At 48.7% G+C, this 14,338-nt stretch overlaps 2 protein-coding genes across 4 annotated transcripts; both read left to right on the forward strand.

The window, feature by feature from the left end:
- Positions 1 to 1,216: 1,216 nt before the first annotated feature.
- On the forward strand, positions 1,217 to 9,391 carry LOC123164886 (putative disease resistance protein RGA4). Of its 3 annotated transcripts, none has more exons than XM_044582496.1 (5): positions 1,217 to 2,114; positions 2,495 to 3,613; positions 5,782 to 7,609; positions 7,753 to 7,868; positions 8,097 to 8,473. In XM_044582496.1, exons 1-5 carry the CDS (start codon positions 1,824 to 1,826, stop codon positions 8,274 to 8,276), a joined length of 3,534 nt encoding a protein of 1,177 aa, XP_044438431.1. In that variant the 5' UTR covers positions 1,217 to 1,823; the 3' UTR covers positions 8,277 to 8,473. The 3 variants fall into 3 exon arrangements, 1 of the variants encoding a protein (XP_044438431.1); XR_006482702.1 differs by adding an exon at positions 8,936 to 9,391 and having other exon boundaries at positions 1,219 to 2,114; positions 5,782 to 7,868; positions 8,095 to 8,337; XR_006482701.1 differs by having other exon boundaries at positions 1,219 to 2,114; positions 5,782 to 7,868; positions 8,095 to 8,473.
- Positions 9,392 to 11,443: 2,052 nt separating this feature from the next.
- Positions 11,444 to 13,732, forward strand: LOC123164887 (glucan endo-1,3-beta-glucosidase 14). Its single transcript, XM_044582497.1, has 2 exons — positions 11,444 to 12,722; positions 13,461 to 13,732. Exons 1-2 carry the CDS (start codon positions 11,505 to 11,507, stop codon positions 13,530 to 13,532), a joined length of 1,290 nt encoding a protein of 429 aa, XP_044438432.1. The 5' UTR covers positions 11,444 to 11,504; the 3' UTR covers positions 13,533 to 13,732.
- The last annotated feature ends 606 nt before the right edge of the window (positions 13,733 to 14,338 follow it).

The following is a 14,338-nucleotide window of genomic DNA, read 5'->3' on the forward strand; positions in this document are numbered from 1 at the left end:
AAATATATTGCAGAAATGAGGGAACTAAGCATGTGTGCAAATGGTCGTCATGTACTTTAAAAGGTTAGTGTACATAAAAAGTATATTCGTGTATGAAATTTTGCACAAATAAAAATTATTTTTAATTATACGCATTATGTGAATTAAAATGTTCATCATACATTTAGAAACTATATTTTATTCTAAATAATTGATTTGTAAAAAATGAAACAAAAATAAGTTTAAAAAAGAAATCATTTTCGTATATGGAAAGTAAAACCTAAGTAGAAATAGAAGGTAAAATAAAACGAGGCTTGTGGTCTCGTGGATTCATCATAAGTGAAGAAGGTACAGTGTGGCTATTCTAGCGTGTGGTTTCCCAAAAAAAAATGATGAAGGTGTTGTGGCTTTCCAACTTCACATGAATCCGCTTCACATAGTGTGGCAGAGTGCTTTGTGCAAAAATCACGATGAATTTCACACCCTTCGCCGGAGTTTCACGAGTAAATCAAGGGAATTGCAAGTAGATCATAGTCAACTTCGGATCGAAATGCCTCTTATATTGACTTACACTATTACGAGCCTGAATCAAGCGTGTGTGCGCGCAAACAATCACTCTAATCAAGCATACACATACCCCGCAAAAAAAAAAATCAAGCACACACATGATAGTTTGCTCTTTAAAGTGATAGTTTAGGAATAAAGATTCACAACCTGAGTAGAACTTGGGATACAATCATACAAGAAGAGGGAGTGGGTGAGATGTGGAAGAAAGCAGAAGGTGAGATTGAAAGTACAAGATGTGGGGTGTTCATCCCAGCCGTTGCCTTCGATAATTCCTCAGCCGGTCTAGGCATGGCAACGCGGTGGCTCTGGAGTTTTAGGGTGTCAACTCACGTCATTTGGGTGACATAATTATTGGCTCCTTTGGTTGCAGTCTCGGGCTGGTTTATGTTGGTGATGTATCAGCCACTTTGTTTTATTAACCCATTTTCCTTTTAAAAAATTTAAAATATCTCACTTTTTTAGCGCGTTGATTAATCCTTGTTGACTTTATTTTTGAGGATAGTTTTTTTGAGGGGATTTTTTTTAGGATAGTTGATGGATACTTCTCCTGGACCTCACATTCCCACGCAGCATCGGTTGACTTGTCGCCTCCTCATTAAAAAAAAGCACCACTTGACTAGTCGTCTCCCTCATACATTAAAAAAAAAGAAACTTGACTTTGGTTCTGCCTCCGCTGCAGAGGTGACAGTATCATCCTGGTCCCCAACAGGACCCTGATCTTCATCCCCGCTGCAGCAGATCGGCCGGGGGCCCTCCTCCCGGCGACGATGCTTCCTCCGTCTCCGTCTCCAAACCTATGTACTACGGGACTGAATCCCCGCCCCGGCCGCAGATCCGCGTTCACGCGGGGAAGAGAGGCACACTTGGGTTGGGTGCTCCCGGTCAAAGAAAGAGACAACTCCGGCGAATCTTTCTTCCCCTCTCGCGCTCACACTCGACCACATCCAGTCCACACCTCGTCGCCGTCGCCGTCGCCGTCGGCACTTATCAGGCCGCGAGTCTGCAACCACTCGATTCAGAGAATGAAAAGAAGAATCTGCCCCCCTTCTTCATTGTGCCTATCTCTTCTTCCCCGCAAGCGCTGTATCCTCCTTGCTTCCCGGTCACCGGCGGCGACGGAGTCCCTTGCAGACGGCGTTGATACAGACCAGTCTCTTTCTCCCCCTCTACGATCCTCTCCGGCGACCTCTGCCTCACCGACTCCTTCCTCTGCACTAGGCTGTGAGAACCGCGCGTCAGTGTTATCGGTGTCCCCGTAAGATCCGCCCGGGCCAGCAATGGCGGCAGCGGCAGCCGTCGTCGGGGGCATGGTCGCCTCGGGCGTCATCAAGGTGGTGATAAAACAGATCGGATCCGCCATCGGCGGCAAGATCAAGCTGCACAAGAACCTGAAGAAAGATCTGCAGAAGATGAAGATGACGCTGGAGTCGGTGGAGGCCGCGCTCAGCGACGCCGAGAGGCGCTCCATCAACGACAGCTCGGCGCTGCTGTGGGTGAACCGGCTCAAGGCCGCCATGTATGACATCTCCGACATGCTCGACGATTTCGAATCTGACACACAGTCCCGGGTATGTTCATTTGGTTGCCATCAATCTGGATCTGAATGTTGTTGCTCTTTTTCCCCTGGGATATGAGAGACTGATGGACCTGAATATGTCTAGATGATGAATTTGAACTGATGGATCAGGTAAATTATGTACTGAATAAATTCATCATCCTAAAAATCTGAATCCATATAGTGAAGTAAATTATCTAGATGAATTTGAATTTATTTAGATATCCTGTTCTGCTACACGGATAAGACCATACTTGTTACTATGTGAATTTAAATTATCTACATGCGCTTTTCTTGATTTAAAGTGCAACAGCATCTCATAAGATTACCACCACGTGTATGTACTTTTCATGTCTTCAATGGTACTGACAGATCAAGTCATTCCTCTTGCAGGTCGGAGCTATGAGGAAGAAGATCAGTATGCCGGACAAGATGAAAAAGATGCAAAAGCGTCTACAGAAGATAACAGAAGACCATCAGAACTATCGTCTTCTGCCAGAAACTCGCAGCAATGAGCCACAACTTCCTGATATCCGGGAAAATGCAGGGACTATGGTGGAAGCAGAAATCATCGGGAGGGCCGAGGAAAAACTGGAAATCTTGGCTCGATTATCTGGGAGCACCACTGAACATACCACCTTTGTTCCCATATGGGGCTTGGGAGGAATTGGAAAGTCCACCTTGGCAAGATTGGTTTACAATCATCCTGAGTTTGAAAAACACTCTCGGGTATGGGTCTATGTTTCCCAGATATTTGACTTGAAAAAAATTGGCAACACTATAATATCACAACTATCAAGACAACAGAGCCAGCAGATACTTGATCTGCACAGTATTAACATTCGCCTTCAAGAGCTACTTGCTGAGAAGAAGAATGCTTTGATCATTCTGGATGACCTGTGGGAGAAGCGTCCTTCTCAACTAGAAGAATTAAAGTCTATGCTGAAGCAGAGTAAGGGGTGCAAGGTGATGGTTGTAGTTACCACACGTGATGAAGGGATTGCAAATGAAATCTCCACTGTGCAGCCTTACAAATTACCTCAATTGTCAGATGAGATGTGCTGGGAAATAATGAGCCAAAAGAGTAAATTCGAAACAAGGGACGACAAAGAACGGTTGGAGCCGATTGGAAGGGATATTGCAAAAAAGTGCAAAGGCGTAGCTTTAGCTGCTCAATCACTTGGACACATTTTGAGGTCCAAGTCGTATGGAGAATGGAATTCGGTCAGAACCAATCATATCTGGAATCTATCTACTTCTACAGATGCATCATCTAGTCATGAAGTGCTTGGATCCTTGTTGTTAAGCTACAACTTGATGCCTCCATATTTAAAGTCGTGCTTTGCTTATTGTGCAATCTTTCCAAAGGGCCACATAATGATTAAAGATGAGTTAATTCATCAATGGATTGCTCTTGGATTCATGGAGCCATCTAGTATATTCTCTTATTGGCAACTCGGTGAGAGTTACATTATGCAGCTTCTGGAGATGTCATTTCTTCAACATTCAAAGGTGAGCAGATTAATTCATACCTTCACATTTAATTGTGATATTATTTTATTTTATTAATGTATTGCACAATTCGGATATGATGTGGATTTCTTCATTGGGAAATAAGTTAGCACACAGATGTTGAGTCAAAAGATGGAAGTTAGATGTTCATGTGCACTAACTGTGGAATAAGCAGTGGTAATGATGGGGAATGGGCACGGAATTCACGACCGTCCGTCACCTTCGTGTGACGCGGTGTGAGCAGAGTCAAGGAAGACAAGACTCAGACTGTCACCGTGTGGATGGTCGCTGTTGGGGATGTTTCCCACGGATGAGACCCGGCGTCGTGAGACCCAGCCCCGAGCTTGGTAGTACTGAAACGTGCTTTGGTCACACTACTTCCGAGCCTCAGAGAGGAATCGAAACAAGACCAAGGACTCAAACGAGACCCGGCCCATGGCTGCCGGCTCATGCATGAGTACTGTGGGCCGACTCACAGGGAGGCCCAAGATGTTTTCCTGACTTGGATGTCGTGGTATTCTCACGGCAGATGCCATGGGATGGCTAATTGAGAGTGGCTGGGGCCAGAGGAGGTCGGTGGGTTTCGGAAGCGAGGTTGGGGACAAGCGGTGCGAGACACACGATGTACCCAGGTTCGGGACCCTCCGAGGGAGGTAACACCCCTCGTCCTACTGGATCGACTATGAAGGATCACGAGGGCTACAATGGTGCTCCTGGAATTATTCTTGGTGGAGGAGGAACGAGCTACCTATCTTCCTTGCCTCAGGCGAGTGTGTGTGTGAGGGTGTAGAATGAGCCGACCCCTACTGGGCGGTTCCTGGAAGGTCTTATAGCCCGACCTCCCAGGTTAGAAGCAATAAACTAAAGGGGGATGGGGCCCCATTGTCATCGTCTCCAGCCGGCAATGGAGCCCGCCGGGTGCTCGACATTGGCACTTCGTCCGCCGCGTCATGGAGTGGTTGGTACTGTGTAGCTACGGTGTCGGGCCACGCTGACGTCGGTCGCCCCGGTTAGCGGACCTACGCACACTGTAGCCACGCCCTCTCCGGTCAGTGGCACTGTAGCCACGCTCTCCCCTACGTGGGAGAGGTCCTGTCGGACGGTTCGACGGGACGACACTGACTCCGCCGGCCTGCGGCCAGCCGACCCAATCGCGGCGCCGTGGCCAGCTGGCTTGCGACGGGGAAGCCGGCTGGAGGGCCAGGCGGACTAAGGGACGTTGGCCGCCCCGATGTTTTGAAAAGTGGACTTGTGCGTTTGAGCCTACCTGGGGTCATCCCTCCAACGGTAGTTCCCGAAGCTGTTGAGGCCTGGCGGCTCGAAGCGGCGGGCCTCGGCAGCTTATTCCCCCCTGGAGATGGTGGATTCAGCCGAGCGCGGATGCGGCCGGCTCTGCATCCCCAGCAGGAGACCGGCCCGGCGCCGCAAACTTCGATTGCGGGCGACCAGGCTGCCTCGGCGTCCGACCGGAGGGGAAAACGAACGGTCTGGCCGGCTCGCGCCCGCCGACACAAAAAGGTGCGCCCGCCGCAGGCCGAGGGCACGCCACGTGTTGCCCTACGGCGGGCAGAGCCCTGCCAGGCCACGCGCGCAACGGGACGTTGCCGTGAACCGGGCCTGCCAAGCCGCAGCCTCGGCCCACGAGCGGGATCTGTTGTGGCCGCGCTCGACGATTGGGCTCCCCGAGGCTTTTAAAGTACCCGTGTATCACGTAGGGGAGTGGGGTCGTGGGTGCAAACGATCCCACTCCCCTACAATCCCCTCAGGTGGTTTAAATGGAGGGGAGGGGGAGCAGCCGACGTTTGTGTTAGAATGCTCTCTAAACTAACATTTTGTTCATATAGTCCAATTTGTACAAGACACATGTAATAATTTGGAGTTCAAGTTCTTATTTTACTTCTCACTCGTGTGTAGTTTTATAATATGAACGGCATTAGATGATAATTGCATTAGATTAGACTAAAATTTTGTTGATGATTAAGTCATTACGAAGTAAGCAATAGGTTAGATGGAAAAAGCAGTAGACTGAACTCTGAATTGCAAACCCAGATTAACATCCGGTTAGTTATCCTCTAATTATTCGTTCCAGCCAATTGTGCATAGCCTATCCTTGCATCAGTAGTAAAAATTTAAGTGCAAGTCTTACACCCTTGTATATTATCGTGCAGGCTATTGTTGAATGGTACGACATAGACAATATTGTCACACTGTTCACAATGCATGACCTCGTGTATGACCTCGCAAGGTCAGTCATGGCTGACGAATTTAATTTGGCGGGCCCCAACTGCCGCTATGCATGGAACATAGATTCCGCGAAGCCACTAAAGTCATCGACGACTTCACCTGAAAAGATAAGGACGCTAAATATTGTGGGCGATGAAACCTCATGGCCGTCATGGTACAAGTTCCATCGTGATGCAATTGCACCAGCAAAGTACGTTCGCGTCTTGCATTCATCAGTCAGTTCAAATAGATTGGTTGCTTCTATTGGTCAACTGAAGCAGTTGAGGTATCTTAGTGCTCCAAATATCCGTGGTCGAGTGGATCTCGGGTGTATCGGTATGCTTCAAAAATTGAATTATCTCAACCTTCATAATTGTCAGGAATTGTCAGCATTGCCAGAGTCAATTAGTGAAATGGAAGGTCTGATGTATCTTAACTTATCAGATTGTGAAAATCTGAAAGAACTCCCAAATTCGTTTGCGAATCTCAAAGAGTTGGTATATCTGAACTTATCAAACAGTGATAATGTTATAGGATTACCCGAAGCTTTGGCTAACCTTACCAAACTCCAACAATTAGAATTAACAGCATGTGAAAATCTCAGAGGGCGTCCAGAAGTCATCACCAATCTCACCGAACTCCGCAATCTGAGGCTATCAAGGTGCATGCATCATATATTTGACAGCTCATCAACAGTTCAAACCGAGAGTTTCATTGACAGTATCTGTAGGCTTCCCAATATGGAGCACCTGGACCTGTCTTTTAATGGCCATCCTCTTATTAGTATACCAGAAAGTGCTAGCTGCCTCCGGAAGCTGGTACTTCACGGGTGCCGCCAAGTTGCCAGGCTTCCAGAATGTGTGGCTAAAATGGACCGTCAAAGCCTTTTTGGCTTGTTGCCACTATTTTCTGTAACTACCGATGATGGTAAATGTTACAGCAACCTTGGCTTTCTTGAGCATGTAAATCCTCACAAGCTGAACATCAAGAAACTTGAAAATGTGAAGTCCCCAGAAGAGGCACGGAGTGTAAGACTGATTGAAAAACATAGGATTGAAGAAATGTCATTAATGTGGAACCCACAAGCTGAGAGATCTGTGGATGACATGGAGTTGCTGAGGGAGCTAGTGCCACCAACCACTTTGCAAAAGTTTGAGATATATGGTTATATTAGTGCCAGCTTTCCAGACTGGGTAATGAGTATTGGCAATTATCTCCCTAATCTTGACCGAATGGTGATGTATGGTTTGCCCAACTGCAAAAGCCTTCCACCTCTCGCCCAACTACCACCAAACCTCCGGGTGCTTACTCTGGAAGAAATGGAAAGCCTGGAAGAATGGAACACAACATACTGTAGCGGTGAGGATGGTGTGAATGAGCTCATGTTCTGTAAGCTTGAGCAAGTGAACATACATTTTTGCCCCAAGTTGAGGATAACACCACACCTTCCTAGAGCTGCATCTTGGAGTATACGCGGAAGTGATAATGTGCTCATATCATGGGCAGGGAGTGTGTCACACAATGATGCTTCCTCATCTTTTTCAGGAGTATCTACTACTCTGATAGTTGGAAGAAGCAAGGTGCCTCTGCACCAGTGGAGATTGCTTCACCATATACCTGCCCTCATTGCTTTGCACAGCTATAATTGCTGGGATTTGACAAGCTCGCCAGAGATCACCTTTGCCCATTCAAAACTGTCGGAATGGGTAGGAGAGTTGGCATCTGTTCAGCAACTGACGATAAACCAATGCATGACGCTAGAGGAATTGCCCGGTAACATGAGGCAACTCAAACAGCTGCAATCATTAAAACTAAATATCTGTTGTAGCTTGAGACAGCTGCCGCTGTGGTTAGGAGAACTTACCTCTCTCAAGAAACTTATAATTTGTAGCTGTTTTGCTATCACGATCTGCCAGACAGCATACAACAGCTCACAAACCTCCAAGAATTAAACGTTAGCTACTGCGGTAACTTAGAGCAGTGGTGTGAAGCAGAGGAGAACAAGCCGAAGCTTGCTCACATAGAACAAAAGGTATGTGCCCTGCCATACATATTTGTTATGTATGTATTCCTATTAACTTTGCACTTCGAAAGAACGTATTCCATCATCAGCAGTACCACATCTTTTTTTTCTGCTCCTCACTTCATTGATGATATTGTTCTAAATAGAAACATCTTGATATTCCATGCCCTTTGCCTCGCGATTCTTCCTTTTTGCCCAATTGATAATATTGACTTCCTACATTTTATATTGGCAGAGGACCTATTTCCCCCTGAGGACAGCTGCCATTCCTGCCAGCCGCCGATGGTCCCCACTACGGTGGCCCTTGCTGCGAACGAAAATAAGAAAGTGATGCTGGAGAAAAGAAAGCGGAGGCGCGAATCAGGAGTTCAGGACTTAGGCTGCTCGATCGAGTCGGTTGAGCCCACGTCCATCTGAATGAAAACTTCGTAGTAATTACTACCATGTGGTTCCAATCTACTCCTGGCATGCACTAAATGTACACTCCCTGAATTATTGCATGTTACCTTCGTCAGCAGATATTCGTCAATATTGTGCTACTTTGTTATCTGCTTCCCTTGACAAAGAAAATGTGGTCCACTCACTCGGAAAGAGTGCTTCTCCTTTGGTTTTCCTGACTATGCATGTTGGTAATAGTCTGAACCCTTACACTGACAATCCCATCTTCAGTGCAATGTATTCTTTCTGGTCTTATTGGATTATAGAGCAATAATGAAACCTAGTTAAGCCTACATGGCGTGACAGGATTTTAAGCATAGGTATATAAAGCAGGCCTGAAACAAGGGCAGTCCTCAGCTTAGTGTCTGCAGATACCCTGCTTTCAGTCCGCATAACTCTGGGTCGTTATCTTCGTCCACGTTACCGCAACCAAATCAGCATGAAGTTCAGTGGGACGTCTAAAGTGGGGTACATCTAAAACGTCGCACTGAACCTCGTGGAAGCCTCCATTGGGTGGACCGAGACCGGTGCATCTTATTCGGTTGCATATATTGGGGTAGATTGATAAGAAGGGTGTTTTTTGCTCTGCTGCTCTTTGGAGTATTATTTGGACTTTACAGAACCATCTTTGCTTTCAGGGGCGTCCGTCTCCTTGGTGAAATCTGAACTGCGTCCTGGGGAGGATGGACTGTACTGTACCTGCATCAAAGGAGGATCTTCACCTTTCTCGGTCTGTGGTGTTGCTGTTGATGAGATGCCTGCTGCTCCTAGGCCATCCAAGAGAACTGCTGAGGATCACCCGGGGTTTTGTTCAACCGGTGGGCAGATGCGTCGGACGAGCAACGGCGGCAGTAACTGGTTCCTTTTCTCGCAAAAAAGAAGAAGAAGAAAAAAACACTGGCTAGTTCCTGCGCCAAGACTGATTCATTTTATAATTGTGTGTTCTTCATTGATGTTTGCTCGCTTTGTCATATCACGGCATGCGTCCTGTAATAAAGTACCCTCAGCTGGTCAGCTACTGTGGGTCGACCCGAGCGCTTGGCAGATGGCATGTAACGAAGCACAACGGCCGCCTGGTTTGATCTGTTCTGCCGAACCTGCGACGTCGACTTGGCCAGCCGACCGGACTCAGGCCGGCCGAGGAGGCCAAGGTGACGCCGTGACGGTGAGCGAGAGTACAAGCAGAACTTACGTTGAACATAACTTGAGTCTGTTGAGCACGGTCCGCTAACCTTGTTTGTACGGGCGAATTGAGATGGACAAACAAGGTTAGCGGACGTGGCTAGTAGAGAGAAAAGGAAGTCTCTCACCTTTGGCCACCAAGGATTCATTGCTTTGCACTCGCTCCATCTCGACGCTCGACCAATGGCCGCTCTTTCTCTCTTCCAAAGAGAGACCAGACATATTCCAGCCACATCAAACCCACCGCGATCAGCTTCAGGTCACCTGCGTCCACGCAGTAGCCTTCTTTTGACATTACCTACGGCAAAAGCGATCGGTTTCCACACACTCGACGCCGGTATCGGGGGAAATGGTTAGCCAAAGCAAGGGAGCTAGCTACGCTCCGCAGTGCACCGTTGATCGATCGATCGATCGCTTTGAATTAAAGTGGCCACCGGGCTCATGTACTACTACTGTGCGCTGATGCTTTGCCTTCTTTTCGAGCCATCTATGCTTTGGTAGTGCTATCTCCCTAGATAGATAACCTATTGAAGCGAAAGATGTCGCTGTTGGCTCCCTCCAATTGGGTTCAATCAAACTTCTTTCACTCGAGTCACTGTCAAGGTGCAATGTCGTCCTGCGTGCGTGGAGAGATAATTTGCGTGCCGACTTTGGGTTGCTGCATGCATGTGTTTCATTCAGGTCGGCGCAATGGATGCGCTAAGCTTGAGCCAGACAAGTAGCTGAATTCAGCAGCATGCAGTGTAGCTAGCTAGAGTTTCTTTATCTGGACAGCGTATGAAACTATGAACTCAAAAACAGAACACGCGTTCATTGAGATCTGTCTGAATATGTTAGGCGCTTATCGTTGACCAGCTAGTTTGATTGTCTGCGGGAAGATAGCAGAGCAGAATGAAAGTGCAAACTTCTCAGGGAAAGAACATATGCCAAAGACGGATGCTGTTCCTGTTGCTGCATCACGGATTAGAATTGATCCACGTGAACGGGTCATGTGCACAAGCTCTACTAGACCAGTTTTCGAATGACATGAGTCACTTACACTTTTTACCCCGCGGGATTCACTTTTCTTATGGCTTTTATTAGGGATTTCTGCAAGATGCTCCTTTTAAGCGAGTTTGTTCGAGTTTTTTTTTTCCTCTTTTAAAGTTTTGCCTCATTCCATCGGATGGGTCCCATTGTCAGTCTCACACGGCGCGCCGAGTAAGCCCTAGATCACATGAACAATCCTCCTGGGCACTGGAGATGTGGCAAACTACGCAGAGCAACCTAGTTAAGCCAAAACGGTTTCCGCGACTTGTACCACAACTCTTCATCAAAGCCGTCTCATCGTGCAAAATGCGGTAGCCTTTTGCATTGTGTTTTGTGTTTTGTGTGTGTGTGTATGTGGGGGCTAATACGGCTAACATCCCTATTTTTTGGGGCATACACATTGCACAACAAAGTGGCGGGGGGTGAACAATTTCTCTTGTCGATATATCCGGGTGGTGTTTGGTTCTCTAGTCCTAGGACTTTTTCTAGTCCCTAGGACTTTTTGAAAAAGACTCTCAAGGAGATGTTTCTAAGGACTTTTAGCAAAAAGTCCCAAAAAAGTCTCACTCTGTTTGGTTTGCTAGGGACTTTTTCTAGTCCCAACACAAAAAAGTCCCTGAAAACAAAGTGTCATTCAAATGTAGTACCTTTTTTTTTCAGAAAAGGGGACCAAAATATTGCTTTGTCTCGTGTTGGAACTCCGACTCCGACACCACTTTGACCAATTTCAACGCCGAGCTGTCCATCTCCAGACTGTAAATAAGCCTCGTGATTCGTGCACACGAGACCCCACACGAAATCTCAACCGGATCTTCGGTCTTGTACGGCCCTGATGGAAGCGACCAGCCTGCCAACGGCACCTTCTCAGAGAGACACAAAAACAGCTCCCATATAAAGCGCGCGATTCCCATTCTCCTACGGTGCTGTCAGTTCACTCCCGGGCTCCCGGCCTTGTCAGACAGCTCCACCACATTCGTACTCCCGCTCCCCGCTCCGATGGCGCTCCGGCACCTGCTCGCCGTTGCCGTCGCCGCGCTTGCATTGGACGTGGCGGCGGCCAGCGGAGGTTCCGCGGCGCTCGGGGTGAACTACGGCCAGGTGGCCGACAACCTGCCGTCGCCGCAGGCGGCGGCCGTGCTCCTCCGCGCGCTGAACGCCAGCAAGGTCAAGCTGTACGACGCGGACGCGCGCGTGCTGAGCGCGTTCGCCGGCTCCGGCGTGGACTTCACCGTGGGGCTGCCCGACAACATGGTCCCGCGCCTGGCGTCCGACCCGTCCGCGGCCGCGGCCTGGGTCCGCGCCAACATCCTCCCGCACCTCCCGGCGACGTCCATCACCGCGGTCACCGTCGGCAACGAGGTGCTGACAGGCTCCGACGCCACCATGCTGCGCTCCCTCCTCCCAGCCATGCAGTCGCTCCACGCGGCGCTGGCCGCGTGCAACCTCACCTCCCGCGTCGCGGTCACCACCGCGCACTCCCTCGCCGTGCTCTCCTCCTCCTTCCCGCCCTCCTCCGCGTCCTTCCGGCGCGACCTCCTCCCCTACATCACGCCGCTCCTCGCCTTCCTCGCCAAGACCGGCTCGCCGTTCCTCGTGAACGCGTACCCCTACTTCGCGTACAAGGCCGACCCGGGCACGGTGGACCTGGACTACGTGCTGTTCGAGCCGAGCGCGGCCGCCGTGGTGGACTCCGCCACGGGGCTGCGGTACGGCAACATGCTGCACGCGCAGGTGGACGCCGTGCGCACGGCCATCTGCGCCGCCGACTACGGGCGTGCGGTGGAGATCCGGGTGTCGGAGACCGGGTGGCCGTCGCAGGGGGACGGCGACGAGGCCGGCGCCACGCCGCAGAACGCGGCCAGGTACAACGGGAACCTGATGCGGCTGGTGGCGCAGGGGAAGGGCACGCCGGCGGCGCCCGGGGAGCCGCTGCAGGTGTACGTGTTCGCGCTGTTCAACGAGGACCAGAAGCCCGGACCGGCGTCGGAGCGGCACTACGGCCTGTTCAAGCCGGACGGCACGCCCGCCTACGACGTCGGCGTCAAGGCGCCCACGATCAAAGGCTTGAAGGGGAGCGGCAATGGGGACGGCGGCGGCAGCGGCAATGGCACGGATAGTGGCGTCGGCATGGTGGTGGGGGAAGGGCCCGCCGGGACGGACGGGTTCGCCGTCGGCCCGGGCGGACTCTACACCATTTCTGATGCGACGCGCAAGGTACGTGATTACACGTCGTAATGCATTAACTTGTGTTAACTGACTTTAAAAAAAACATTTGTACTCCCTTCGTTCCTAATTATTTGTCTTTCTAGAGATTTCAACAAGTGACTACATACGGAGCAAAATGAGTGAATCTACACTCTAAAATATGTTTATATACATCCGTATGTGTTAGACCATTTAAAATCTCCAAAAAGACAAATATTTAGGAACGGAGGGAGTATTAACTAAATTCGATATATAAAAGCAAGTATAATTTTGATAATGTTAGCTTTTCTGGCTAGTGTAGCTCACTCTTTGAGGATACAATGGACTCTCCTGAATAATAATTACTGACAAAGAAGCTACTCCAATCAGTGCTAGATACATCCGTTTGAACGACAAATAATATGGATCGAATGGAGTACTATAGCCTGATACTTTTGATTAGTATGTGAAGTTAGCAATATACAAATTTGAATATTTGATTTCAGAAATTAAGATGCCATGAAAAATTTGTTTACACATACGAAAGCAAACGGGATAGATAGAACTAGTCATCCAGTGTGCAACCAATCATGCTGGGCACCAAGTAAAGTTGCATTGCATGCCGTGTGCTAGCTAGGCCAGCATACCAGAGCAGTGGAATTTATGCTAGCCCTCCTTTACAAGCAATGCTTTTGTTTTCCACTTTGGAATCATGTAGACATATCTCACTTTACTCCATGTTGATGCTCCTGCTTTCGTTATACATAGGTGAGGAGGTGGCGGTGGACGGAAAGCTTGGTGGCTATGGCCGCCGTTCTGGCCATGGTGTCGTGGTCATGACTCTGTCGAGACGAAGACGTATGTATGTAGAGAGAGACACGTGTTGCAGATTGCGCACAGGCTATATATTGATTCATTGAATTTTTCTTCTTCTTGTTTATTTGTCCGGCCAGCCAGTATGTATGATTGGTCTTCCCGTGTTGTAGCTGTGTAGAAGAGAGAAAGACACTGATATATATACCACACGTTGGTTGATGCCATTGCTCCACTGATCGGATTCATGTCCGGTCTATTTTAGCATATATGATAGATTTGCCCCATGAGATTCAGATTGAATTTGCGACACTTTATCAGAAATTACACTAAAATATCTCATTTGAGAAAAATTCTTCAAGTTTGTATGCCTTTAAAGTTCTAGTTTGACCAGTTCCTATCAGTTCGGTCCCACGAGTCAGCCTCCACATCGGAGGTGCATTCCTCCTTGGCTCCGTCGACCAGCAAATGTTGTCGCAGGCAACCCTAACAAAGCCACATTGGCTACCCTAACTAGGGCTGCCTCGGCAATCAAAGGCTTTGAGTTGGAATTTTGCTTCTTTCTATTCTGATTGCAGGACATTGGTCGAAGCTGCGGAAGCGAGGAACCATCTTTTCAAATCAAGCCGGTGCTTGCTGATTTCTCCAACGCCACTTCAAGTCTTAGCTCCTTCAAGTGAAACACATCCCTAGATCCCAGAATCCCCTTACTCATGCACTTGCTAAGAAAGCTTTCTCAAACATATCTTCTCCTACTTTTTTTTGCGGGTGAAAAGGGATTATTATTGATCACTTAGGAGCCCGTTCTTCTTACAATGGTCAGGGATATCACC

This window comes from Triticum aestivum, chromosome 7D (genome assembly GCF_018294505.1).
Source record: "Triticum aestivum cultivar Chinese Spring chromosome 7D, IWGSC CS RefSeq v2.1, whole genome shotgun sequence".
NCBI classification, from domain to species: Eukaryota; Viridiplantae; Streptophyta; class Magnoliopsida; order Poales; family Poaceae; genus Triticum; species Triticum aestivum.